At 43.4% G+C, this 26,689-nt stretch overlaps 1 protein-coding gene across 1 annotated transcript in view; it reads left to right on the top strand.

Moving 5' to 3' along the window:
- Positions 1–1,298: 1,298 nt before the first annotated feature.
- Positions 1,299–26,689, top strand: part of has2 (hyaluronan synthase 2) — a 32,874-nt gene continuing 7,483 nt past the window's right edge. The window contains exons 1-2 of the mRNA XM_064958886.1: positions 1,299–1,840; positions 15,239–15,865. Coding sequence (XP_064814958.1) covers positions 15,239–15,865 — 627 coding nt within the window. The 5' untranslated portion in view covers positions 1,299–1,840. The remainder of the gene's footprint in view (positions 1,841–15,238; positions 15,866–26,689) is intronic.

Raw genomic sequence — 26,689 nt, 5'->3', positions numbered from 1 at the left:
TTATAATAAGAAGAAATGTGAGCGACCAATATTATTTTCATCTTATATATTATGTTTGGAATTTCAGCCAAGTGACTTTTAATTAGGAATTTCTGTCACATTCAATAATGATAACATACAAAGCTCTTGGGACGGTAGATGAAACCACTTTTTCTCTGTTGAAAACATGAGCTAATGAATCACATCAAATAGTATTTGTCACATGCGCCGATTACAACAGGTGTAGACCTTACAGTGAAATGCTTACTTACAAGCCCTTAACCAACATTGCAGTTTTAAGAAAAATACATGTTAGGTAAAAAAAAATAGATAATTAAAAATAAGAAATAAAAGTCACAAATCATTAAAGAGCAGCAGTAAAATAACAATAGCGAGGCTATATACAGGGGATACCGGTACGGAGTCAATGTGCGGGGGCTCCGGTTAGTCAAGGTAATTGAGGTAATATGTACATGTAGGTAGAGTTAAGGTGACTATGCATAGATAATAAACTGAGAATAGCAGCAGTGCAAAGGGTGGGGTGGGGGGGGGGGACAATGCAAATACTGTGGCTAGCCATTTGATTAGCTTTTAGAACGACTGATATTGTCATTTTTACACCTATTTGAATTCCATCACAAGGTGGAGGAATGTGCCTTGTCCAATGACTGTGCATCTTACAGTAGACCAGAGTCATATATTTAGATCTTATTACATGACTCCGCAGTAGACTATTCCATGGCAGGGGCTCTCGTACTGGTTTAGAATTATATGGCGCTCCCTGCTGGCCAATGCTTGTACTGCGCTCCTACTGATGGATGGTAGACAAATACCAGATGGATAATTACGGTCTTTACGGGCACAGAAAAGATAGCAGGAAAATATTTCAAGTTATATTGCAAGAATAATAGTTATTATTTCGAGCTAGTATAACAACGACTAAATGCAGTGTTTTTTTGTTTTGTTTTGCTAAAGGATTATGTGTTTTACCTGTAGGCAATACTCTGACATTGTCATGGAAAACCCCCATACAAAGTAGCAAAGAAACTATTTGCAGATTTCGAAAGCATATAGCACGTATTCAAAATCGAATGCAATCTCTCTGCATGTATTCCCCCAGGGACATTCAGGGTAATTAGCCTAAGGCACGTCTCCATCCCCGGGTCCACGTCTCAGAAGTTTGAATGGGGTACTTACTTGTGGGCATCAACTCTTTTTTCTCTCTCTCTCCTCAATATGTTGCTCCTCCTCATCCCCAAACCTTCCCCCCTTATTAAAACAAGTCCAAAAACTCTCCCTGGTTAAGAGTCTTTTGAAATGTAAGGAGCTACGTGCAGGAAGCATAAACCCAGGACGTCTGGAAGGAATTAGACGCTGAAGAAGCAGTAAAAGTAGCGTGGTTGGGCAGTTCATGACTTTAACCTGTATTACCTACAGCTCTTCTCACCAACATTGACTACTGTTGAATTACAATTTTTTTCTTTTTTCTTTATTTTGTTTATTTCTTTTATTCGTTGTATATATTACACTTATGCCAAAGTTGACTAACAAGATGATTTGTATACATTTTAAATGTATACATTATATAATTAATGTATGCAAAGAGAGAAGTTAAAAAAAAAAAAAAAATACAATACTTGAATGAATGTTTTCAACCGTTCACAGCAAGGAGAATTGGAAAATTGCACAAACTTTTTTCTTTATGAAGAGACATTTTAAGAAGCTTCATGAGTGTTTCTGCAAAGGTGACTCAAGAAGATACGTTGCTGAGAAGTTTTCTCCAAGTTGAACGCTGCTAACCGAGCCTATGCTGACTGCATCCATTTAAAGAAACGGCACAGCCACACACAGCTGCTTCAAGGTATGCCCATCACATCTATATTATTCACTTTGACAACTTTGTTATCAACTAACTAGCTGTTTTTATTTCATTATGAGAACATATATTTTTATTTTATTTGACATTTTCATTTTAAATAATTTGAATTCAATGAATGGAGCTTTGGATGAAACTTGGCAACTACAGTTAATTGACATGTCATGATTGTTCGGTAGTTGCCAAGTCATGGTTTAATCCACATCAATGAATCGTGATGCTGTATCTGTCAGGGTGTGGAAAGTATTTAATGTTTGTTATATTAAAGTACTATGGCATATGTTTGGAATATGGTAGGATATACCCCATACAGAACAGTCCTGTAGACATGTTGATGTGTGGTTTGGTTACGAGTTTGTTTTATTTTATAGACATTAGTATTGCATTAATCTCAGCCAATAAATGAATGGATAAATGAAATAGTGGAACTATAAAGTCGAAACAAGGTAGTTCTTTATTATTCCCTGCTGCCTACGGGGATAAAACAAATCTACACCATAACGTAAACTGGATTCACACGGTACTCCATCGAGGATGGACATAATCACTGTCCAAATAATTTATTGTACCGTTAGAATAAAACATATATCGACGTCACGGTCTCATACGTCATTCGAATCGCAGGGGTGCTTGAGCCAATGACAAGGCAGCTATTGGGTTTCCTTCAGAGCACGCTCAGTAGGTTCGAAATGTCGTTTTTTCCATGGATACAGTATTTTATATTTATTTTTTATTTATTGTCATATACGCAGGTCAGATGCAGTGAAATATGGTGTTTTACACGGTCAGCCACAGTAGTACTGGAGCAAATTAGGGTGAAGTTCCCTCCTTATTCAAGGACACAACAATCTTCGAACTTCCTTCCTTTCCCGCTCAGGCGTTTTATATACCCTCCGCGTGGATGCGCGCGGTGTTCGAAACACATAAATAGCAGCCCACCATTCATTCCATAGCAGTTAATTTAGCTCGTGGTTTTGAGTTAACTTGATTCCACAGCAGTTTATTTAGCTAGTGGTTTTGAGTTGACTTGATTCCACAGCAGTTTATGTAGCTCGTGGTTTTGAGTTGACTTGATTCCATAGCAGTTTATGTAGCTAGTGGGTTTGAGTTAACTTGATTCCACAGCAGTTTATGGAGCTAGTGGTTTTGAGTTAACTTGATTCCATAGCAGTTTATTTAGCTAGTGGTTTTGAGTTAACTTGATTCCACAGCAGTTTATTTAGCTAGTGGTTTTGAGTTAACTTGATTCCACAGCAGTTTATTTAGCTAGTGGGTTTGAGTTAACTTGATTCCACAGCAGTTTATTTAGCTCGTGGTTTTGAGTTGACTTGATTCCATAGCAGTTTATTCATGATAAGCCTATACTTTATGGAGATAATCACATCTCATCTGTTGTGTAGGGATTATATATTTTTTCAAAGATGTACACCTACAGTATACAGTAGACTATTTTCATTTCTGAAAGTAAAATATCCCACTGGGCACAGATGTCAATTCAACGTCTATTCCACGTTAGTTTAACGTAATTTAATTCCACGTTGGTTCAACATAATTTAATTAAAATGACGTGGAAACAATGTTGTTTCAACCAGTGTGTGTCCAGTGGGATATGACTGTAAATGATCAAATACATGCTTTAAACTGTGTGAAAACAAAACCACATGACTGCAAGGGTACATGCTGTCATTCATTATAACCGCATGAAGACTCCTGTTGAGAGGTGGGAGTCCTCAACTCAACATATATGGAGATGCTTAAAGCTGGAATCCTCAGTTGAAACAATAACAAAGCAGCTACCCGCCTCTGTTTTTTAAATTAATTCATTAATACGTCCAAAAATGAATGTAGCAACTAAGAATTCTAGGTTTAACACAGCCACGACATAAACCTGTGGGCCGACACCCCTTTTGATATATGTCACTATATGGTCAACATTGTTATGACAGATGGCAGGCATTACAGGTCAGATACCCAGCTTTTATCTACTTCCTCAGCCACAGTTATGACATTGTTATTAAATGGTTGAACATGACTACATAGAATGTCACAATGGCAATACTGTCTTCAAACTGAAACCTCCAGTCATCTAGTTAAGACTACTGTCATCTACCGCAAGGTTTCACAGACTCAGTCCCCCCCTGTGTGCGTTTTTCCCTTAGCGCTACACAACCAATTTAAATAATCAACCCTTTGAATCAGGTGTGTAGTGCTTGGGGGGAAAAACTAAACGTGCACCTAAGGGGGGCTCCAGGACCAAGTTGGGGAATCCCTGATCTACCGGACCAGTACACATTTATAGTTTAACAATAACTTTGTCACAATAAGCCTGCTGCCTGTGAGGAAAGTTGTTTGTCCGTTCTGGCTCAGACAAGGTTACTTACTCTTACTTACTATGAGGAAAGTCATGACTCAGCATGCCTGTGTCTACGTGTTGGTCATTGCTCAACAACTTACACAGAGAGATGGCAACACACACAAACTAATGCATTGTTTATGTCTGCATTTCAGACTACCATTTATCCCATTTCTAGTTGACGTACTCTTCCTATCTAATCCCACCTACACTATATTCAGTGTGCAATCAAGATCTCTGAAGGTTATATCTACCAATGAGGTGGTTTGTGTATTTACAGAGGAAGAGTTCTGTAGGACTATCCACCAATGAGGTGGTTTGTGTATTTACAGAGGAAGAGTTCTGTAGGACTATCCACCAATGACGTGGTTTGTGTATTTACAGAGGAAGAGTTCTGTAGGACTATCCACCAATGAGGTGGTTTGTGTATTTACAGAGGAAGAGTTCTGTAGGATTATCCACCAATGACGTGGTTTGTGTATTTACAGAGGAAGAGTTCTGTAGGACTATCCACTAATGAGTTAGTTAGTGTATTTACAGAGGAAGAGTTCTGTAGGACTATCCACCAATGAGGTGGTTTGTGTATTTACAGAGGAAGAGTTCTGTAGGACTATCCACCAATGAGGTGGTTTGTGTATTTACAGAGGAAGAGTTCTGTAGGACTATCCACCAATGAGGTGGTTTGTGTATTTACAGAGGAAGAGTTCTGTAGGACTATCCACCAATGACGTGGTTTGTGTATTTACAGAGGAAGAGTTCTGTAGGACTATCCACCAATGAGGTGGTTTGTGTATTTACAGAGGAAGAGTTCTGTAGGATTATCCACCAATGACGTGGTTTGTGTATTTACAGAGGAAGAGTTCTGTAGGACTATCCACTAATGAGTTAGTTAGTGTATTTACAGAGGAAGAGTTCTGTAGGACTATCCACCAATGAGGTGGTTTGTGTATTTACAGAGGAAGAGTTCTGTAGGACTATCCACCAATGAGGTGGTTTGTGTATTTACAGAGGAAGAGTTCTGTAGGACTATCCACCAATGAGGTGGTTTGTGTATTTACAGAGGAAGAGTTCTGTAGGACTATCCACCAATGAGGTGGTTTGTGTATTTACAGAGGAAGAGTTCTGTAGGACTATCCACCAATGAGGTGGTTTGTGTATTTACAGAGGAAGAGTTCTGTAGGACTATCCACCAATGAGGTGGTTTGTGTATTTACAGAGGAAGAGTTCTGTAGGACTATCCACTAATGAGTTAGTTAGTGTATTTACACAGGAAGCATTCCACGCCTGTTCCGTATTAATGCTCCCAGTCAGGGCCTTGACAGTCATGCTTAAACACTGCAGGCTGGGAAGCAGGTAGGCAGGGAAGCGGGAAAGCTGGGAGGCAGGGAAGGAAGGAAACTGGGAAAGAGGGAAGGAGGAAAACTGGGAGGGAGGGAAGCTGGGAAGGAGGGAAGCTGGGATGGAGGGAAGAAGGGAAGCTAGGAGCGAGGGAAGGAGGGAAGCATAAAGAGGAGGTGAGTAGCAGAAAGTCAGGGAGCTGGAGCAACGATAAGTAGTAGTGGTGGAGGATCACTGACCGGACCAGACAGGAAGGAGGGAGGGACAGAGAGATGTGATGGATGAGTCAGAGAGCTAGCTGAATCAGGAAAGCATCCAGGAGCCAAGGTTGGCAAGGCGCCACCACCGCCCAACTTCAACATCACACACAGTCTCCTCCTCTTGCTGAGGTTCAACCCATCCAGAAAGAGAGAGGGAGTTGTATGAGGGAAGACTGTGTTGTACGGTAACTACTACAGCTGATTCCAATCAGGAGAGGAAGAGGAGTAGGGTGTTCCATTTAATGATGGAACACTTAATGACAACATGATTCCCCCACCAGGGAGAATATTGCAGCCACAGGGAAAGGCTGTACATCTACATAGGGTTCCGGAACTACAAGAGGGTTAAGGGGGGGGGGGGGGGGGGGGGGGGGCGTCACTTCACACACACACACACACACACCCTTTTGACACATTACTAGTTGTCTCTTAATCACGTTCCCGAACCTCAGAACCTCAGTGACATTTGTTCATTGAGTTTGCTTATAAGTCCAGTTCAAGAGAAGGTTTGATCTGAACTAACTACAGTAGCAAGCCTAGATAGAACTACAAGTAGCTAACTACAGAAGCAAGCCTAGCAAGAACTACAAGTAGCTAACTTCAGAGGCAAGCAAGAACTACAAGTAGCTAACTTCAGAAGAAAGCAAAAACTACAAGTAGCTAACTACATAAGCAAGCCTAGCAAGAACTACAAGTAGCTAACTACAAGTAGCTAACTACAGAAGCAAGCCTAGCAAGAACTACAAGTAGCTAACTTCAGAGGCAAGCAAGAACTACAAGTAGCTGACTTCAGAGGCAAGCAAGAACTACAAGTAGCTAACTTCAGAAGCAAGCAAGAACTACAAGTAGCTAACTATGGAAGCAAGCAAGAACTACAAGTAGCTAACTATAGAAGCAAGCAAGAATTACAAGTAGCTAACTTCAGAAGCAAGCAAGAACTACAAGTTACTAACTACAGAAGCAAGCAAGAACTTCAAGTTACTAACTACAGAAGCAGCAAGCTTTGAGATAGTACAGTGTTGTATATATAATTAACATCTTGTACAAGGATCCCTGGTCATTCCGCTCCTGTCTTGTAATCTGCTATAGAAAAGTCGTCATGAGAAAGACAAGTGTTAGCAAGTACATAATCTATTGGTAAATAGCCCACCCATTTTCACCTACCTCATCCCCACAGTTTTTATTTATTTACTTTTCTGCTCTTTTGCACACCAATATCTCTACCTGTACATGATCATTTATCAATCCAGTGTTAATCTGCAATATTGTAATTATTCGCCTACCTCCTCATGCCTTTTGCACACATTGTATACAGACTCCCCTTTTTTTCTACTGTGTTATTGACTTGTTAATTGTTTACTCCATGTGTAACTCTGTGTTGTCTGTTCACACTGCTATGCTTTATCTTGGCCAGGTCGCAGTTGTAAATGAGAACTTGTTCTCAACTAGCCTACCTGGTTAAATAAAGGTGAAATAAAAAAAAAAATGAGGCATGTGTTTCCTGACATTTATAATGGCAGTATTGAGGACCGTCTTCATTTCACTGCAGCTGTGCCTCTCAGACATGAAGTGGAATCTCTGTCGTCTTGAACTACAGTACTGTAATATAGTACCGTTACTGTATTAGCATTAACACAAATGCGTTATGAAACTATAAATAATGGAATGGGGATCTAACTTTACTGGTCTTCATGACTACACATGATGTTCCACTTCAGCATGCAGTCTGTAAGTGCTACGCTAAATCCCATCCAGCAACACAAGGACATCACTTTAACATGTATTAAATACAGGACACCAACTGATTTTTTTCCATCAATAACCCCCTTCTATCCAGATACATTTCCCCCTTCTGTACATGCTGTAAGGTGTAAGAGCCATTGAAGCCATATATTCATGGTGATGGTAAACCATTTGATTGATTGATTGATTGATTATTCCACACATGAAGTTCCACCTCACCATACACCTGAGAATGTCAATTCAATGTCTTGTTTTTTCATTCAACAACCCTCTTCTATCCTTTCATCCTCCTTCTACACATACTGTTAGCAAGGCAACTGTTACCAAGACACCTGTTACCAAGACAAGGGTTATTAAGACAACGTTTAGCAAGCAACTGTTACCAAGACAAGTGTTAGCAAGACTGCTGTTAGCAAGACAAGTGTTAGCAAGTCTGCTGTTAGCAAGACAAGTGTTAGCAAGACTGCTGTTAGCAAGACAAGTGTTAGCAAGACAAGTGTTAGTAAGACAACTGTTACCAAGACAAGTACTATCAAGACAAGTGTTACCAAGACAAGGGTTTGCAAGACTGCTGTTAGCAAGACAAGTGTTACGAAGACAAGTGTTAGCAAGACAACGTTTAGCAAGACACGTGTTAGCAAGACAAGTGTTTGCAAGACAACTGTTACCAAGACAACTGTTACCAAGACAAGTGTTTGCAAGACTGCTGTTAGCAAGACAAGTGTTAGCAAGACAACGTTTAGCAAGACAACGTTTAGCAAGACAAGTGTTAGCAAGACAAGTGTTAGCAAGACACGTGTTAGCAAGACAAGGTTTAGCAAGACAAGTGTTACGAAGACAAGGTTTAGCAAGACAAGTGTTAGCAAGACAAGTGTTAGCAAGACACGTGTTAGCAAGACAACTGTTAGCAAGACAAGTGTTACCAAGACAACTGTTAGCAAGACAAGTGTTACCAAGACAACTATTACCAAGACAAGTGTTAGCAAGACAACTGTTAGCAAGACACGTGTTAGCAAGACAACTGTTAGCAAGACACGTGTTAGCAAGACAAGTGTTAGCAAGACAACTGTTAGCAAGACACGTGTTAGCAAGACAACTGTTAGCAAGACAAGTGTTACCAAGACAACTGTTAGCAAGACAAGTGTTAGCAAGACAACTGTTAGCAAGACACGTGTTAGCAAGACAACTGTTAGCAAGACACGTGTTAGCAAGACAAGTGTTAGCAAGACAAGTGTTAGCAAGACACGTGTTAGCAAGACAACTGTTAGCAAGACAAGTGTTACCAAGACAACTGTTAGCAAGACAAGTGTTACCAAGACAACTATTACCAAGACAACTGTTAGCAAGACAAGTGTTACCAAGACAACTGTTAGCAAGACAAGTGTTACCAAGACAAGGGTTATTAAAGTGCACTTCATACAGCTGTGGCCTGCAGGGCTCTGGTAAAAAAGTAGTGCACTATACAGGGGATTGGTGTCACTGACCAGGTGTGAACTGCACCTCCGTGGCGGTAGACCACTACATTAATTAAGTGTTTTTTACTACAGCAGGTATTAATTTTAGAGCTGTAAAGTCCATTGACTCCAGTCATTGCCACGATTATATTTCAGTTGTTGCACAGAACAGACTTCAAGTCCTCTTGGCCCAGTTTCAGCTAATGCTCAGCTCTGCTCTGGCCGCAGTGTTGTATTTCATCTAAACTGTAAAAGCCTTAGAGTTGAGGTTTTCCCCGCTGACCACGATTCAACTCTCCGTTGAGTCTATCCAGCTCAGCACAGGAACCCCTCCCTGTGTCCGCCTAGCCTTTATACCCCTCCTGGAACAGGGCCAGCTCCAGCAGAATCAAACTAATGGTCTTCATGTTGGATTCTCAGACATGTAGTCAGACAACAGGTGTAAATATGAAGTCTTTACATGTCAGCTACCATGCCGACATGGTAGCTGACGCACGCACGCACACACACACACACTCTCTCTCTCTCTCTCACGCTACCTCAGCTGTAGTTATAGTACGGTACAACATGACGTGTTAGATTTGCAGTTGGCTGCAGCCACAAGGTTTTTATTGGTTACTTTCACTCTCCAACATCCACCTTCACTTACTCAGCCTTCACTCTCTAACATCCCCCATCACTAACTCAGCCTTCACTCTCTAACATCCCCCATCACTAACTCAGCCTTCACTCTCTAACATCCCCCATCACTAACTCAGCCTTCACTCTCTAACATCCCCCATAACTAACTCAGCCTTCACTCTCTAACATCCCCCATAACTAACTCAGCCTTCACTCTCTAACATCCCCCATCACTAACTCAGTCTTCACTCTCTAACATCCCCCATCACTAACTCAGCCTTCACTCTCTAACATCCCTCTTCACTAACTCAGCCTTCCCTCTCCTACATCCCCCATCACTAACTCAGCCTTCACTCTCTAACATCCCTCTTCACTAACTCAGCCTTCACTCTCCAACATCCCCCATCACTAACTCAACCTTCACTCTACAACATCCCCCATCACTAACTCAGCCTTCACTCTCTAACATCCCCCATCACTAACTCAGCCTTCACTCTCTAACATCCCCCATCACTAACTCAGCCTTCACTCTCTAACATCCCCCATCACTAACTCAGCCTTCCCTCTCCTACATCCCCCATCACTAACTCAGCCTTCACTCTCTAACATCCCTCTTCACTAACTCAGCCTTCACTCTCCAACATCCCCCATCACTAACTTCAGCGTTCACTCTCCAACATCCCCCATCACTAACTCAGCCTTCACCAACATCCCCCTTCACTAACTCAGCCTTCACTCTCCAACATCCCCCTTCACTTACTCAGCCTTCACCAACATCCCCCATCACTAACTCAGCCTTCCCTCTCCAACATCCACCATCACTAACTCAGCCTTCACTCTCCAACATCCCCCATCACTTCCTCAGCCTTACTCACTATCAATTGAGATCATTGGCGGTGTTATCTCAGGCAAAGGGAGTTTCCCACCCAGACCCAGGCCCAGACCCAGCCCCAGCCAACACAGTGCGTCAGTCAGTCCACGTTGCAAATGGCACACTATTCCCTATTTAGTGCACTACTTTTAAACAAGGGCCCATATGGCTCTGGTCAAAAGTAGTGCACTGTACAGGGTGCCATTTTGTCAGTCTGCAAGTGTTCAAGCTAACCCACCGGCAAACAGCCCAGGGACAACACACACAGGGCCTTGTGCAACTGTGAGGTGACATCATCTCAATACGCTGATGACACCCTCAATGTCGCACACGTGCACACATACACACACATGCACACACACACGTGCATACACACACACACACATGCACACACACACACATGCACACACACGTGCACACACACGCGCACACACACACGCACACACATGCACACACACACACGTGCACACACACACACACACACATTTGAAATACTTTATTTACATCTACCAAGTACATTTTATTTACATCCACCATTCAATTCAAACATTTCAAAGGTCCCTGTATACATGGCACTCAAGGGTACAGAAAGCACCTCCTTCTCCAAACAGTCCACGACAGCTGAAACAGAGCAGTACCTAGCCAATTTCTTTGTGCTAGTTTTCGTCAGGCCCACAATCTGGAGGCTCTACCCGAGTCTGTCCCAGCGTGCCACGAGGGACTGGTGCTTAAGCAGCTTCTCGGCAAAGGCCTGCTCCAAGTAGCCGTCAAATGAGCAGCCCACTTCAAAATGAGCACCCCCCCCTCCCCGGCCCCCATCAACAACAATATCTGGTGTTTGGCACACAGAAAAACACATCATTATCACCATCAAACCAAGGTTTAGATCTACGTACATAGTGTCTGAAAGTACAAGGGGGTTAAGGGGAGGAGGAGGGAGGGGGTGGGGGGCAAAACGTCACTTCACACACACATTAGTGGTTAATCCTTCTGCATCTGGCCCGCAGGGTTTAGTTATCTAGGCTGTTTTAGCACCATCTGAATGAGGGGGTTTATGTTCACAGTTCACACAAAATGTAGCCTACAACAGTGAGACTTGAAAATAAAGATTTTAGGGTTGGGACACTCTTTGTACTGGTTTAACACTACAGATGGTAACACCAATGCGTTAGGTTAACCAGTTGGCCAAGGGGTGGGGACTTGGACCATATGGAGGGGAATGGAGACAGAGGTCTTGTAAATGTGATGACGCTTCAAGTCCAGAAACATGCCAGTTCAGCACTCAGCTCGCCTTACACACTGATTACATCCACTTTTCATCCTGTATCAAGTGATCCAGGCCTTATTTGATGCCAAGGAGGTGGCTGATTTAACAAAAAGAAACCAAACTACAGTCTAGACACAAGGCGTATCAGGGTTTCTTTGCTTCACAACAGCACCGAAACACTTCAAGGTGTCACTTATGCAATCACATATCACATATCCAAGACTTTAACCACGATGTACCAGCGTCTTCTTCACTGTGACAGACAGAGAGGTCTTTCATGGAGAGGAGCCTCTGCTGAGTCCCCAACAAACGGATGTTCCAGTTTTCAGGGGAAATGGAAAGAGTCCTTGGAAATGGAAAGACTTCATGTGTCTTCCACTTTTGGATGTTAACAAGGAGACACTCCATCTTAACTCCTCCTCCACATTTACTGGATTGGTTGAACAGTGCAGAAGAGAACCTCCCCAGACCAGGATGTAGGGGATCTAGTTTCAGACCAGTATGTAGGGGATCTAGTTTCAGACCAGTATGTAGGGGATCTAGTTTCAGACCAGTATGTAGGGGATCTAGTTTCAGACCAGTATGTAGGGGATCTAGTTTCAGACCAGTATGTAGGGGATCTAGTTAGGGGACCTAGTTTCAGACCAGTATGTAGGGATCGAGTTTCAGACCAGTATGTAGGGGATCTAGTTTCAGACCAGTATGTAGGGGATCTAGTTTCAGACCAGAATGTAGGGGATCTAGTTTCAGACCAGTATGTAGGGGACCTAGTTTCAGACCAGTATGTAGGGGATCGAGTTTCAGACCAGTATGTAGGGGATCGAGTTTCAGACCAGTATGTAGGGGATCTAGTTTCAGACCAGTATGTAGGGGATCTAGTTTCAGACCAGTATGTAGGGGATCTAGTTTCAGACCAGTATGTAGGGGATCTAGTTTCAGACCATGTATAGTTTCAGACCAGTATGGGGATCTAGTTTCAGACCAGTATGTAGGGGATCTAGTTTCAGACCAGTATGTAGGGGATCTAGTTTCAGACCAGTATGTAGGGGATCTAGTTTCAGACCAGTATGTAGGGGATCTAGTTTCAGACCAGTATGTAGGGGATCTAGTTTCAGACCAGTATGTAGGGGATCTAGTTTCAGACCAGTATGTAGGGGATCTAGTTTCAGACCAGTATGTAGATCTATCTAGTTTCAGACCAGTATGTAGGGGATCTAGTTTCAGACCAGTATGTAGGGGATCTAGTTTCAGACCAGTATGTAGGGATCTAGTTTCAGACCAGTATGTAGGGGATCTAGTTTCAGACCAGTATGTAGGGGATCTAGTTTCAGACCAGTATGTAGGGGATCTAGTTTCAGACCAGTATGTAGGGGATCTAGTTTCAGACCAGTATGTAGGGGACCTAGTTTCAGACCAGTATGTAGGGGATCGAGTTTCAGACCAGTATGTAGGGGATCGAGTTTCAGACCAGTATGTAGGGGATCTACTTTCAGACCAGTATGTAGGGGATCGAGTTTCAGACCAGTATGTAGACGACCTCAGCCTTTAATGTAGTCTACCAAGACGACCTCAGTCTTTAATGTAGTCTACCAAGACGACCTCACCCTTTAATGTAGTCTACCAAGACGACCTCACCCTTTAATGTAGTCTAGCAAGACGCCCTCAGCCTTTACTGTAGTCTACCAAGACGACCTCATCCTTTACTGTAGTCTTCCCTGACGACCTCATCCTTTAATGTAGTCTAGCAAGACGCACTCAGTCTTTAATGTAGTCTACCAAGACAACCTCAGTCTTTAATTTTGTCCACCAAGACGCCCTCAGCCTTTACTGTAGTCTACCAAGACGACCTCATCCTTTAATGTAGTCTACCAAGACGACCTCAGCCTTTACTGTAGTCTACCAAGACGCCCTCAGCCTTTACTGTAGTCTACCAAGACGACCTCAGTCTTTACTGTAGTCTACCAAGACGACCTCACCCTTTAATGTAGTCTAGCAAGACGCACTCAGTCTTTAATGTAGTCTACCAAGACGACCTCAGTCTTTAATGTAGTCTACCAAGACGCACTCAGTCTTTAATGTAGTCTACCAAGACGACCTCAGCCTTTAATGTAGTCTACCAAGACGACCTCAGCCTTTACTGTAGTCTACCAAGATGACCTCAGCCTTTACTGTAGTCTACCAAGACAACCTCAGCCTTTAATGTAGTCTACCAAGACGACCTCAGCCTTTAATGTAGTCTACCAAGACGACCTCAGCCTTTACTGTAGTCTACCAAGACGACCTCAGACTTTAATGTAGTCTACCAAGACAACCTCAGCCTTTACTGTAGTCTACCAAGACAACCTCAGCCTTTAATGTAGTCTACCAAGACGACCTCACCCTTTAATGTAGTCTACCAAGACGACCACAGTCTTTAATGTAGTCTACCAAGGCAACCTCAGTCTTTAATGTAGTCTACCAAGACGACCACAGCCATTAATGTAGTCTACCAAGACAAGCTCAGCCTTTACTTGACCAAGAAGTACCACTTTGTTCTCCATTGTGACAGATGGGTCTTTAGTGTTACTGGACAGACCCATGCAGGCAGCATTGGACACATCAAAGTGTCACTTATGATAGATCCAAGATCTTTAAATAAAACAAAGTAACAAGATGCACTACTACCTGCTTCACTGTGACAGAAGGGTCTTTAGTGGAGACCCAAAAAACTGGCATTCAAATAAAACAAGTCGTGATAGTGTTGCATTGCTTTTCAACAGCATTAGACACCTTGAAGTGTCACTTAAACTATCACATGTCTAAGCCTTAAACAAAAGGTGCCAACCTCCTCCTGTCTCAACTGATAAAATGTACCACCATATTGTTCAATGTGACAGAAGGGTCTTTAGTGGAGAGGCAGCGTTTTACATTTCCCTGCTCTTGTCTTCCCACGGAGATATAAACAGATGATGTCAGAGGGTGGTGCTCGCTCTCTCGCTCGACTCGTACGTCTGCCCAGCAGATGGGATGCAGCATTAATACAGAGACTTGGAACAATCGGCCATAGAGAACCATCTGACATTTAGAGGGGGATTTTGGGGGGGGGGGATGTAGGGAGAGAGAGATGGGAGGAGTCTGTTTACAGTCTATCTGAACCCGTTTTTGTTGTTGTTGTGAAACATGAAGTCTGTTGCTATGGTGACAGTGTAGAGTTAAGGAAGAGCTTTTACAGTGACGCATCGTAATGATGATTATTAGGTACATTTATCATCATTTTGGTGATTATTAGGTACATATATCATCATTATCATCAATATGTCTTCTGTATATCTCTAACAAGTTGACCAATTAATATCTGAAGCTGTGTTAATTTCGTAATTACCATATCAATGTCCTCCCAGTGTCACTACTGTCATCTCATTATTGATCCCACTGTATGTCTCTACTGTCATCTCATTTGACATTGACAGTGATTCTGTTCTTGTTTGCTTTTCCAGATGAAATGTGACAAAGCTCTCACCTACCTAAGAATTTTCGGGACAACAATGTTTGGAGTCTCGCTCCTCGTGGGGATCTCTACCGCCTACATAATGGGCTACCAGTTTTTCACCACGGCACGAAACCACTTGTCCTTCGGGCTGTACGGGGCCATCCTGGTCATCCACCTCATCATCCAGAGCCTGTTTGCTGTCCTAGAACACCGGAACATGAGGAGATCCATGGAGACGCCCATCAAACTCACCAAATCACTGGCCCTGTGCATTGCAGCCTATCAGGAGGACCCGGCCTACCTGAGGAAGTGCTTGGTATCGGTCAAGAGGTTGACCTACCCGGGCATCAAGGTCATCATGGTGATCGACGGGAATAACGAGGACGACAAATACATGATGGAGATCTTCCGGGAGATCATGGGGTGGGATAAAGCCACCACGTACGTCTGGAAAAACAACTACCACCACCGGGGATCTGAGGAGACGGACGAGATGTACGCTGAGAGCCTGCAGGCCATCTCGCGCCTCGTGCTCAATAATAAATGTGTCTGCATCATGCAGAAGTGGGGAGGCAAGAGGGAAGTAATGTACACAGCCTTCAAAGCCCTGGGGAGGAGTGTGGACTATGTTCAGGTAAGTCCTGGGGGGAGGAGGGGTTGGAGGGGGGGCGGTGGGGGTACACAAAGACCCTTTTGTGTTCTCCTTCTTTAAAAGGATGGTGTGGAGGCCTTGTGTATGTACTGTAGCCCTACGGCTGTAAGGCTAATGCTGTTCACAGAGTGCTAGAGCTCAGCGTGAAACCCATTTACATATGTTTCTGCACTCAGTCCAACTCAGACAAAGTGGAGAGACCTGTAGACTAATAGGTTGGAGTCAGATCATGTTGCATAGCATCGCGTCAAAACACACAGTATTCTCAGTGAGGAACTTTAAAAGTGACAGTATCCGCATTAGCTACTATCCCAAGGCGTGTATTAAGTTCCTTCATTTACATTTACTAAGTAAACAGCACCAACTATGCTGTATATACTACATCGTGAATAGTTATACAGCAATACTGGAGTGTAGGTCCTCCAAACTGTTCTGGGTAATACTGGAGTGTAGGTCCTCCAAACTGTTCTGGGTAATACTGGAGTGTAGGTCCTCCAAACTGCTCTGGATAATACTGGAGTGTAGGTCCTCCAAACTGCTCTGGATAATACTGGAGTGTAGGTCTGGTCAAACTGCTCTGGATAATACTGGAGTGTAGGTCTGGTCAAACAGTTCTGGATAATACTGGAGTGTAGGTCCTCCAAACTGCTCTGGATAATACTGGAGTGTAGGTCCTCCAAACTGTTCTGGATAATCCTGGAGTGTAGGTCCTCCAAACTGCTCTGGATAATCCTGGAGTGTAGCTCCTCCAAACTGCTCTGGATAATACTGGAGTGTAGGTCCTCCAAACTGTTCTGGGTAATACTGGAGTGTAGGTCCTCCAAACTGTTCTGGGTAATACTGGAGTGTAGGTCCTTCAAACTGCTCTGGGTAATACTGGAGTGTAGGTCCTCCAAACTGTTCTGGATAATACTGGAGTGTAGGTCCTCCAAAAACTGTCCTCCAAACTCTGGGTAATACTGGAGTGTAGGTCCTCCAAACTGTTCTGGGTAATACTGGAGTGTAGGTCCTCCAAACTGCTCTGGATAATACTGGAGTGTAGGTCCTCCAAACTGTTCTGGATAATACTGGAGTGTAGGTCCTCCAAACTGCTCTGGGTAATACTGGAGTGTAGGTCCTCCAAACTGTTCTGGGTAATACTGGAGTGTAGGTCCTCCAAACTGCTCTGGATAATACTGGAGTGTAGGTCCTCCAAACTGTTCTGGATAATACTGGAGTGTAGGTCCTCCAAACTGTTCTGGATAATACTGGAGTGTAGGTCCTCCAAACTGTTCTGGATAATACTGGAGTGTAGGTCCTCCAAACTGTTCTGGATAATACTGGAGTGTAGGTCCTCCAAACTGTTCTGGATAATACTGGAGTGTAGGTCCTCCAAACTGCTCTGGATAATACTGGAGTGTAGGTCCTCCAAACTGTTCTGGATAATACTGGAGTGTAGGTCCTCCAAACTGCTCTGGATAATACTGGAGTGTAGGTCCTCCAAACTGCTCTGGATAATACTGGAGTGTAGGTCTGATCAAACTGCTCTGGATAATACTGGAGTGTAGGTCCTCCAAACTGCTCTGGATAATACTGGAGTGTAGGTCTGGTCAAACTGTTCTGGATAATCCTGGAGTGTAGGTCTGGTCAAACTGTTCTGGGTAATACTGGAGTGTAGGTCCTCCAAACTGTTCTGGATAATACTGGAGTGTAGGTCCTCCAAACTGCTCTGGATAATACTGGAGTGTAGGTCCTCCAAACTGCTCTGGGTAATACTGGAGTGTAGGTCCTCCAAACTGTTCTGGGTAATACTGGAGTGTAGGTCCTCCAAACTGCTCTGGATAATACTGGAGTGTAGGTCCTCCAAACTGCTCTGGATAATACTGGAGTGTAGGTCTGGTCAAACTGCTCTGGATAATACTGGAGTGTAGGTCCTCCAAACTGTTCTGGATAATACTGGAGTGTAGGTCCTCCAAACTGCTCTGGATAATACTGGAGTGTAGGTCCTCCAAACTGCTCTGGATAATACTGGAGTGTAGGTCTGGCCAAACTGCTCTGGATAATACTGGAGTGTAGGTCCTCCAAACTGTTCTGGATAATACTGGAGTGTAGGTCCTCCAAACTGTTCTGGATAATACTGGAGTGTAGGTCCTCCAAACTGTTCTGGGTAATACTGGAGTGTAGGTCCTCCAAACTGCTCTGGATAATACTGGAGTGTAGGTCCTCCAAACTGTTCTGGATAATACTGGAGTGTAGGTCCTCCAAACTGTTCTGGATAATACTGGAGTGTAGGTCTGGTCAAACTGTTCTGGGTAATACTGGAGTGTAGGTCTGGTCAAACTGCTCTGGGTAATACTGGAGTGTAGGTCTGATCAAACTGTTCTGGGTAATACTGGAGTGTAGGTCTGGTCAAACTGCTCTGGGTAATACTGGAGTGTAGGTCTGATCAAACTGTTCTGGGTAATACTGGAGTGTAGGTCTGATCAAACTGTTCTGGATAATACTGGAGTGTAGGTCCTCCAAACTGTTCTGGATAATACTGGAGTGTAGGTCCTCCAAACTGTTCTGGGTAATACTGGAGAGTAGGTCTGATCAAAATGCTCTGGATAATACTGGAGTGTAGGTCTGGTCAAACTGCTCTGGATAATACTGGAGTGTATGGCACCTATTCAGTGCACTACTTTTGTCCAGGGCCTGTCTTTCCACCGTAAACTCCTGGTTTCAGTTATAATTCTAACCTCTGATCCAAAGCGTATGGAGGGCTAACTGTGTTGGCCTTGTCACAGATCTGTTTTAGCTAGCTATTAGCTACCAGACCTGTGTGGTTATTCTCACTGTGGGGTTGTCTGTCTAACGTATCTGATCGTGACGGTTAAAGCCTTGGCTTGGCAACACACAGATGACTTACTTGACTTGACTTAGGTTACGTCCCAAATGGCACCCTATTCCCAAACATAGTGCACTGCTTTTGATCACTACCCTAAGGTCCCTGGTCAAAAGTAGTACAGTATATCGGGAATAGGGTGCCAAAACAGTTGGGTAGAGTTCGTGCATATACTGTATTATAACAACATTTAGTGACATTTTAGTTAGTTTTGGACTTCGGTCAGGGTTTTTTCAGCTGTTCGTTCACACACATTTGTTTTCTGGAGGTAAGCCTAAGTTCGGTGTCTGACGTTTCCACCCCTTGGTCGGTGATTGGTCAACGGTAGGGATTCTTCAATAAAGTCTTTGTTGTCATTCAACATAAGACGACTTGTTTTCATGCACATTTTTTCATTGAAAAACACTGCACCAAACATCTTAGTTAGATGTAAAATTGTGTGACTAAGATCCCTTCGGCAAAAAACAGATTTCTTGAGTTATCTTAGATTCATTCGGACTATTTTGAGGAAGTGTATACTGGCTACGGCGTCTCAAAATGAACAAACTGTACTATTGCCGTTCTTTTATCATTTTTAAATTGAAGGTCTTTTTAAGGGAGTATGCTAGCACACTCATTCGGTATGACTAGATTCAGCCAACAAGTGCTCAGCATATGTGGGAACTCCTTCAAGACTGTTGGAAAAGCATTCCAGGGTGAAGATTCAGCCGAACTGAAGCATGCTGACACTTTTATTCCTTTTTGCTGCTAGTGGAGCAGAGGGCCTCGACAGTTCAACACAGACATGACAGATTGTTCTCTAATGCCATGTCCTTTCAAAGGTAGCCAGTTTAAACTGAATTCCTCCAAATTGCTTAAATGGAAATTAAAACATCGACATCATAGTCATTATCTCCAGAACCATCCATGCGTCAACATATGTGAAAATTGCACATTTCTATGTTCTGTAGTAAAATAGTTAGAAGATGTGTTTCCAATGATATCATCGGTGTGCATCACGTGATTTTAACCAATTGCCTTGGAGGCATTACCTACTAATTACCTACTAATTGTCTACTAATTAGTTTATGATGTCATTGGAAACACCTACCGTCCTCCATTTTCTTTTACTACTAAACATAGAAACGTGCCATTTTCAAATATGTTGACGATGGAGTGGTGCTGGAGAGGATGGCTATGATGTTGAATTGTCCCTTTAAGCATTCCTCTTAGCAGTCCTGTCTGATAAGATATGTTGACGATGGAGTGGTGCTGGAGAGGATGGCTATGATGTTGAATTGTCCCTTTAAGCATTCCTCTTAGCAGTCCTGTCTGATAAGATATGTTGACGATGGAGTGGTGCTGGAGAGGATGGCTATGATGTTGAATTGTCCCTTTAAGCATTCCTGTTAGCAGTCCTGTCTGATATGACATGTTGACGATGGAGTGGTGCTGGAGAGGATGGCTATGATGTTGAATTGTCCCTTTAAGCATTCCTCTTAGCAGTCCTGTCTGATAAGACATGTTGCATCAGTGGATGACCTTGACGTGACCTTTATTTAGCTACCGGTTGCTGCATGATCATCACAGTAAACTAACATGGCCGAGTACGTCCCAAATACCACCACCTCTTTCCCCTATACAGTGCATTACTTTAGACCAGGGCCCACAAGGTCAACAGAACTAAACCTTGTGTTCTCACCAGAACTGTGTGTGGATGTATTGATACCAGAACTGTGTGTGGATGTATAGGGTGTGGGTATAGGGTCAACAGAACTAAACCTTATATTCTCACCAGAACTGTGTGTGGATGTATTGATATGTGGGTATAGGGTCACCAGAACTGTGTGTGGATGTATTGATATGTGGGTATAGGGTCACCAGAACTGTGTGAGGATGTATTGATATGTGGGTATAGGATAAACACGTAACAACACAGGCATAAGAGAAACTTAGTATAAAGAGTGTTACCCGGCATTGCTTTGCGGTGTCATTATTCTGTTGGCAGGTGCATTATGGGTAATACTCACCACACTGTGAAAGGAAAGCGCCCCAGGACACCCAAGCTGTCCTCAGACAACCCCTTGTTTGTTCGAGGAACTAGCTCCATGTGACAGGCGTACTACGGCGTTAGGAGAAGGACTACAACGCTGTCTGTCAGAGGACATGTCCTATGTTAGAAGGACTACAACTCTGTCAGACAGAGGACATGTCCTACATTAGAAGGACTACAACGCTGTCTGTCAGACAGAGGACATGTCCTATGTTAGGAGAAGGACTACAACTCTGTCAGACAGAGGACATGTCCTACGTTAGGAGAAGGACTACAACGCTGTCAGACAGAGGACATGTCCTACGTTAGGAGAAGGACTACAACGCTGTCTGTCAGACAGAGGACATGTCCTACGTTAGGAGAAGGACTACAACTCTGTCAGACAGAGGACATGTCCTACGTTAGGAAAAGGACTACAACGCTGTCAGACAGAGGACATGTCCTACGTTAGGAAAAGGACTACAACGCTGTCTGTCAGACAGAGGACATGTCCTACGTTAGGAGAAGGACTACAACGCTGTCTGTCAGACAGAGGACATGTCCTACGTTAGGAGAAAGACTACAACTCTGTCAGACAGAGGACATGTCCTACGTCAGGAGAAAGACTACAACTCTGTCAGACAGAGGACATGTCCTACATTAGAAGGACTATAACGCTGTCTGTCAGACAGAGGACATGTCCTATGTTAGGAGAAGACCTACAACTCTGTCAGACAGAGGACATGTCCTTCGTTAGGAGGACTACAACTCTGTCAGACAGAGGACATGTCCTACATTAGGAGAAGACCTACAACTCTGTCAGACAGAGGACATGTCCTACATTAGAAGGACTACAACGCTGTCTGTCAGACAGAGGACATGTCCTACGTTAGGAGAAAGATGACAACTCTTTCAGACAGAGGACATGTCCTACGTTAGGAGAAGGACTACAACTCTGTCAGACAGAGGACATGTCCTACGTTAGGAGAAGACCTACAACTCTGTCAGACAGAGGACATGTCCTACGTTAGGAGAAGACCTACAACTCTTTCAGACAGAGGACATGTCCTACATTAGGAAAAGACCGACAACTCTGTCAGACAGAAGACATGTCCTATGTTAGGAGAAGACCTACAACTCTGTCAGACAGAGGACATGTCCTACATTAGGAGAAGACCGACAACTCTGTCAGACAGAGGACATGTCCTACGTTAGGAGAAGGACTACAACTCTGTCAGACAGAGGACATGTCCTACGTTAGAAGGACTACAACGCTGTCTGTCAGACAGAGGACATGTCCTACGTTAGGAGAAGGACTACAACTCTGTCAGACAGAGGACATGTCCTATGTTAGGAGAAGGACTACAACTCTGTCAGACAGAGGACATGTCCTACATTAGAAGGACTACAACGCTGTCTGTCAGACAGAGGACATGTCCTACGTTAGGAGAAGGACTACAACTCTGTCAGACAGAGGACATGTCCTACATTAGAAGGACTACAACGCTGTCTGTCAGACAGAGGACATGTCCTACGTTAGGAGAAGGACTACAACTCTGTCAGACAGAGGACATGACCTACGTTAGGAGAAGACCTACAACTCTGTCAGACAGAGGACATGTCCTACGTTAAGAGAAGACCTACAACTCTTTCAGACAGAGCACATGTCCTACATTAGGAAAAGACCGACAACTCTGTCAGACAGAAGACATGTCCTATGTTAGGAGAAGACCTACAACTCTGTCAGACAGAGGACATGTCCTACATTAGGAGAAGACCGACAACTCTGTCAGACAGAGGACATGTCCTACGTTAGGAGAAGGACTACAACTCTGTCAGACAGAGGACATGTCCTACGTTAGAAGGACTACAACGCTGTCTGTCAGACAGAGGACATGTCCTACGTTAGGAGAAGGACTACAACTCTGTCAGACAGAGGACATGTCCTATGTTAGGAGAAGGACTACAACTCTGTCAGACAGAGGACATGTCCTACATTAGAAGGACTACAACGCTGTCTGTCAGACAGAGGACATGTCCTACGTTAGGAGAAGGACTACAACTCTGTCAGACAGAGGACATGTCCTATGTTAGGAGAAGGACTACAACTCTGTCAGACAGAGGACATGTCCTACATTAGAAGGACTACAACGCTGTCTGTCAGACAGAGGACATGTCCTACGTTAGGAGAAGGACTACAACTCTGTCAGACAGAGGACATGTCCTACATTAGAAGGACTACAACGCTGTCTGTCAGACAGAGGACATGTCCTACATTAGAAGGACTACAATGCTGTCTGTCAGACAGAGGACATGTCCTCTGTGTAGTATGAATCCAGATGGAACCGCAGTGAATCCATTGTTCGTCTGCTGACTTCATGACCCCCCCCCCCGACTTTAGCCTTTTGTGATGTCAAAACCCTGTGGTATTTGTGGCACAGATCAACCGACTGACGCCAGATTGAACATGTTTTACTGAGGAGACCTTTTACACAAGCTATTCCCGATAACCTCTTATCGAAGGAACAACTGATCATTAGCGGTTTTCATGTCATCTCCCCAAGCTGAGGCTCGTTACAGCTGCAATCTGTTACCTCTTTTACAGTCAAACTATAAATATTAAACGGGACTTTCCCCCTTCGTTTTCAGCATCTGTAGTCTTTGCAGTAATTTGATGCGGGTGATCTGTGAATATTAATGCCATTTATGGACACGTCAGAACAGGTTTGGTGCTAACGTTGCTATGGGACTGGTTGCCAAGGGGCAGTGATCAAAGAAACGGATTTCTATGCAGTGATGCAGCTTCGCCTAATCAAACACTCTGCTGATGATGTAAATAACATGAGGAATGTTGTGCACATTAGCAGACGTGTCAACAGGCTATGACTAACTACGCATGAGGATCTGTTCTCACCGGGAAAGGGGGAGTGTGTGTTGGTGTTCTGTGTATCAAAACCAATAGACTGGTTAGGGGTACAGAAGTCTTTTCCTGAGGTGGTGTGATTATCTTCTGACCATATCATTATCTTTAGTTACTCTCCTTTCATGCTATTTGTGTTTTAATACTTTGCTCTTACAGCAGAAAGATAGAAATTGAATTATCACAGTGCTACACAATCTAAATGTATTCATTTTCAAACAATTCAAACAGCTGTCTTGATCTTTCTCCATATATGACCATTTTGAAACAGCAATACAGCTATACTACAAAATCTCTGTCACCATCAGAACACAACCAATCACAACCCTCTCTCAATCAGAACACAACCAATCACAACACAACCCTCTCTCAATCAGAACACAACCAACCACAACACAACCCTCTTTCAATCAGAACACAACCAATCACAACACAACCCTCTCTCAATCAGAACACAACCAATCACAACCCTCTCTCAATCAGAAAACAACCAATCACAACACAACCCTCTCTCAATCAGAAAACAACCAATCACAACACAACCCTCTCTCAATCAGAACACAACCCTCTCTCAATCAGAACACAAACAATCATAACACAACCCTCTCTCAATCAGAAAACAACCAATCACAACACAACTCTAAATCAGAACACAATCAGAAAACAATCTCAGTCAGAACACAACCAATCACAACCCTCTCTCAGTCAGAACACAACCAATCAAAACACAACCCTCTCCCAGTCAGAACACAACCAATCATAACACAACCCTCTCTGTCAGAACACAACCAATCACAACCCTCTCTAAATCAGAACACAACCAATCAGAACACAACCCTCTCACAGTCAGAACACAACCAATCACAACCCTCTCTCAGTCAGAACACAACCAATCAAAACTAAATCAGAACACAACCAATCACAACACAACCCTCTCTGTCAGAACACAACCAATCACAACCCTCTCTAAATCAGAACACAACCAATCAGAACACAACCCTCTCACAGTCAGAACACAACCAATCACAACCCTCTCTCAGTCAGAACACAACCAATCAAAACATAACCCTCCCCCAGTCAGAACACAACCAATCATAACACAACCTTCTCTCAGTCAGAACACAACCAGTCAGAACACAACCAATCAGAACACAACCAATCATAACACAACCCTCTCTCAGTCAGAACACAACCAATCACAACCCAGCCCTCTGTCAGAACACAACCAATCACAACCAATCACAACCCTCTCTCAGTCAGAACACAACCAATCCCAACCATCTCTCAGTCAGAACACAACCAATCACAACCCAGTCCTCTCAGTCAGGACACAACCAATCACAACCCAGCCCTCTCAGTCAGAACACAACCATTCACAACCCTCTTTCAGTCAGAACACAACCAATCACAACCCTCTCTCAGTCAGAACATAACCAATCACAACCCTCTCTCAGTCAGAACATAACCAATCACAACCCTCTCTCAGTCAGAACACAACCAATCCCAACCATCTCTCAGTCAGAACACAACCAATCACAACACAACCCTCTCTCAATCAGAAAACAACCAATCACAACAAAACCCTCTCTCAATCAGAACACAACCAATCACAACACAACCCTCTCTCAATCAGAACACAACCAATCACAACCCTCTCTCAATCAGAAAACAACCAATCACAACACAACCCTCTCTCAATCAGAAAACAACCAATCACAACACAACCCTCTCTCAATCAGAACACAACCAATCACAACACAACCTCTCTCAATCACAACACAATCAGAACACAACCAATCACAACACAACCCTCTCTCAGTCAGAACACAACCAATCACAACCGTCTCTCAGTCAGAACACAACCAATCATAACACAACCCTCTCAGTCAGAACACAACCAGTCAGAACAACAAAACCCTCTCCCAATCAAAACCTCTCAATCCCAATCATAACAACCAAACACTCTCAGTCAGAACACAACCAATCACAACGCACCCCTCTCAGTCAGAACACAACCAATCACAACCCTCTCAGTCAGAACACAACCAATCACAACCCAACCCTCCAATCACCCTCTCAGTCAGAACACAACGACCGTACTGTATCACTTCCAGTACAGGATGACGTGCCAAACAGCACAGCAACCTTCCAGCCAAACCCCAGCCCTCCTTACACCGGCCCCAATGACTTCACTTACCCAATGAAATCATTCCCAATTAAGGAGTGACTGAAGAAACCTTTCTAATCTGTGAAGAGATCGCTGCAAACATGACTTTACTCACACGGTTGTTTGTTGACCAACTGACGGACCTTCCCACGTGACACTAACTTGTTTTGGAACGATCTTTCCGGGGAAACATCCACGTTGCAAACAAAGCTTCAAGTTGACATCCAAAAAGTTTGACATGTACATCAGTAAAGAGATTTTACCAACCCTGTACATCAGTAATCAGTGTCATTAAGAAATCAGTAATCAAAGCAACCCTGTACATCAGTAATCAGTGTAATTAATGTACCAACCCTGTACGGCAGTAATCAGTGTAATTAATGTACCAACCCCATCAGTAATCAGTGTGATTAATGTACCAGTAATCAGTGTAATTAATGTACCAACATCCAGTGTAATTAATGTACGGCAGTAATCAGTGTGTACCAACCCAGTAATCAGTGCATTAATCAGTAATCAGTAAATGTGATTAATGTACCAACCCTGTACATCAGTAATCAGTGTGATTAATGTACCAACCCTGTACATCAGTAATCAGTGTAATTAATGTACCAACCATGTACGACAGTAATCAGTGTAATTAATGTACCAACCATGTACATCAGTAATCAGTGTAATTAATGTACCAACCCTGTACATCAGTAATCAGTGTAATTAATGTACCAACCCTGTACATCAGTAATCAGTGTCATTAATGTACCAACCCTGTACATCAGTAATCAGTGTGATTAATGTACCAACCCTGTACATCAGTAATCAGTGTGATTAATGTACCAACCCTGTAC

Source organism: Oncorhynchus masou, unplaced genomic scaffold (genome assembly GCF_036934945.1).
Source record: "Oncorhynchus masou masou isolate Uvic2021 unplaced genomic scaffold, UVic_Omas_1.1 unplaced_scaffold_1387, whole genome shotgun sequence".
Classification (NCBI taxonomy): Eukaryota; Metazoa; Chordata; class Actinopteri; order Salmoniformes; family Salmonidae; genus Oncorhynchus; species Oncorhynchus masou.
This window is presented reverse-complemented; position numbering and strand designations above follow the sequence as displayed.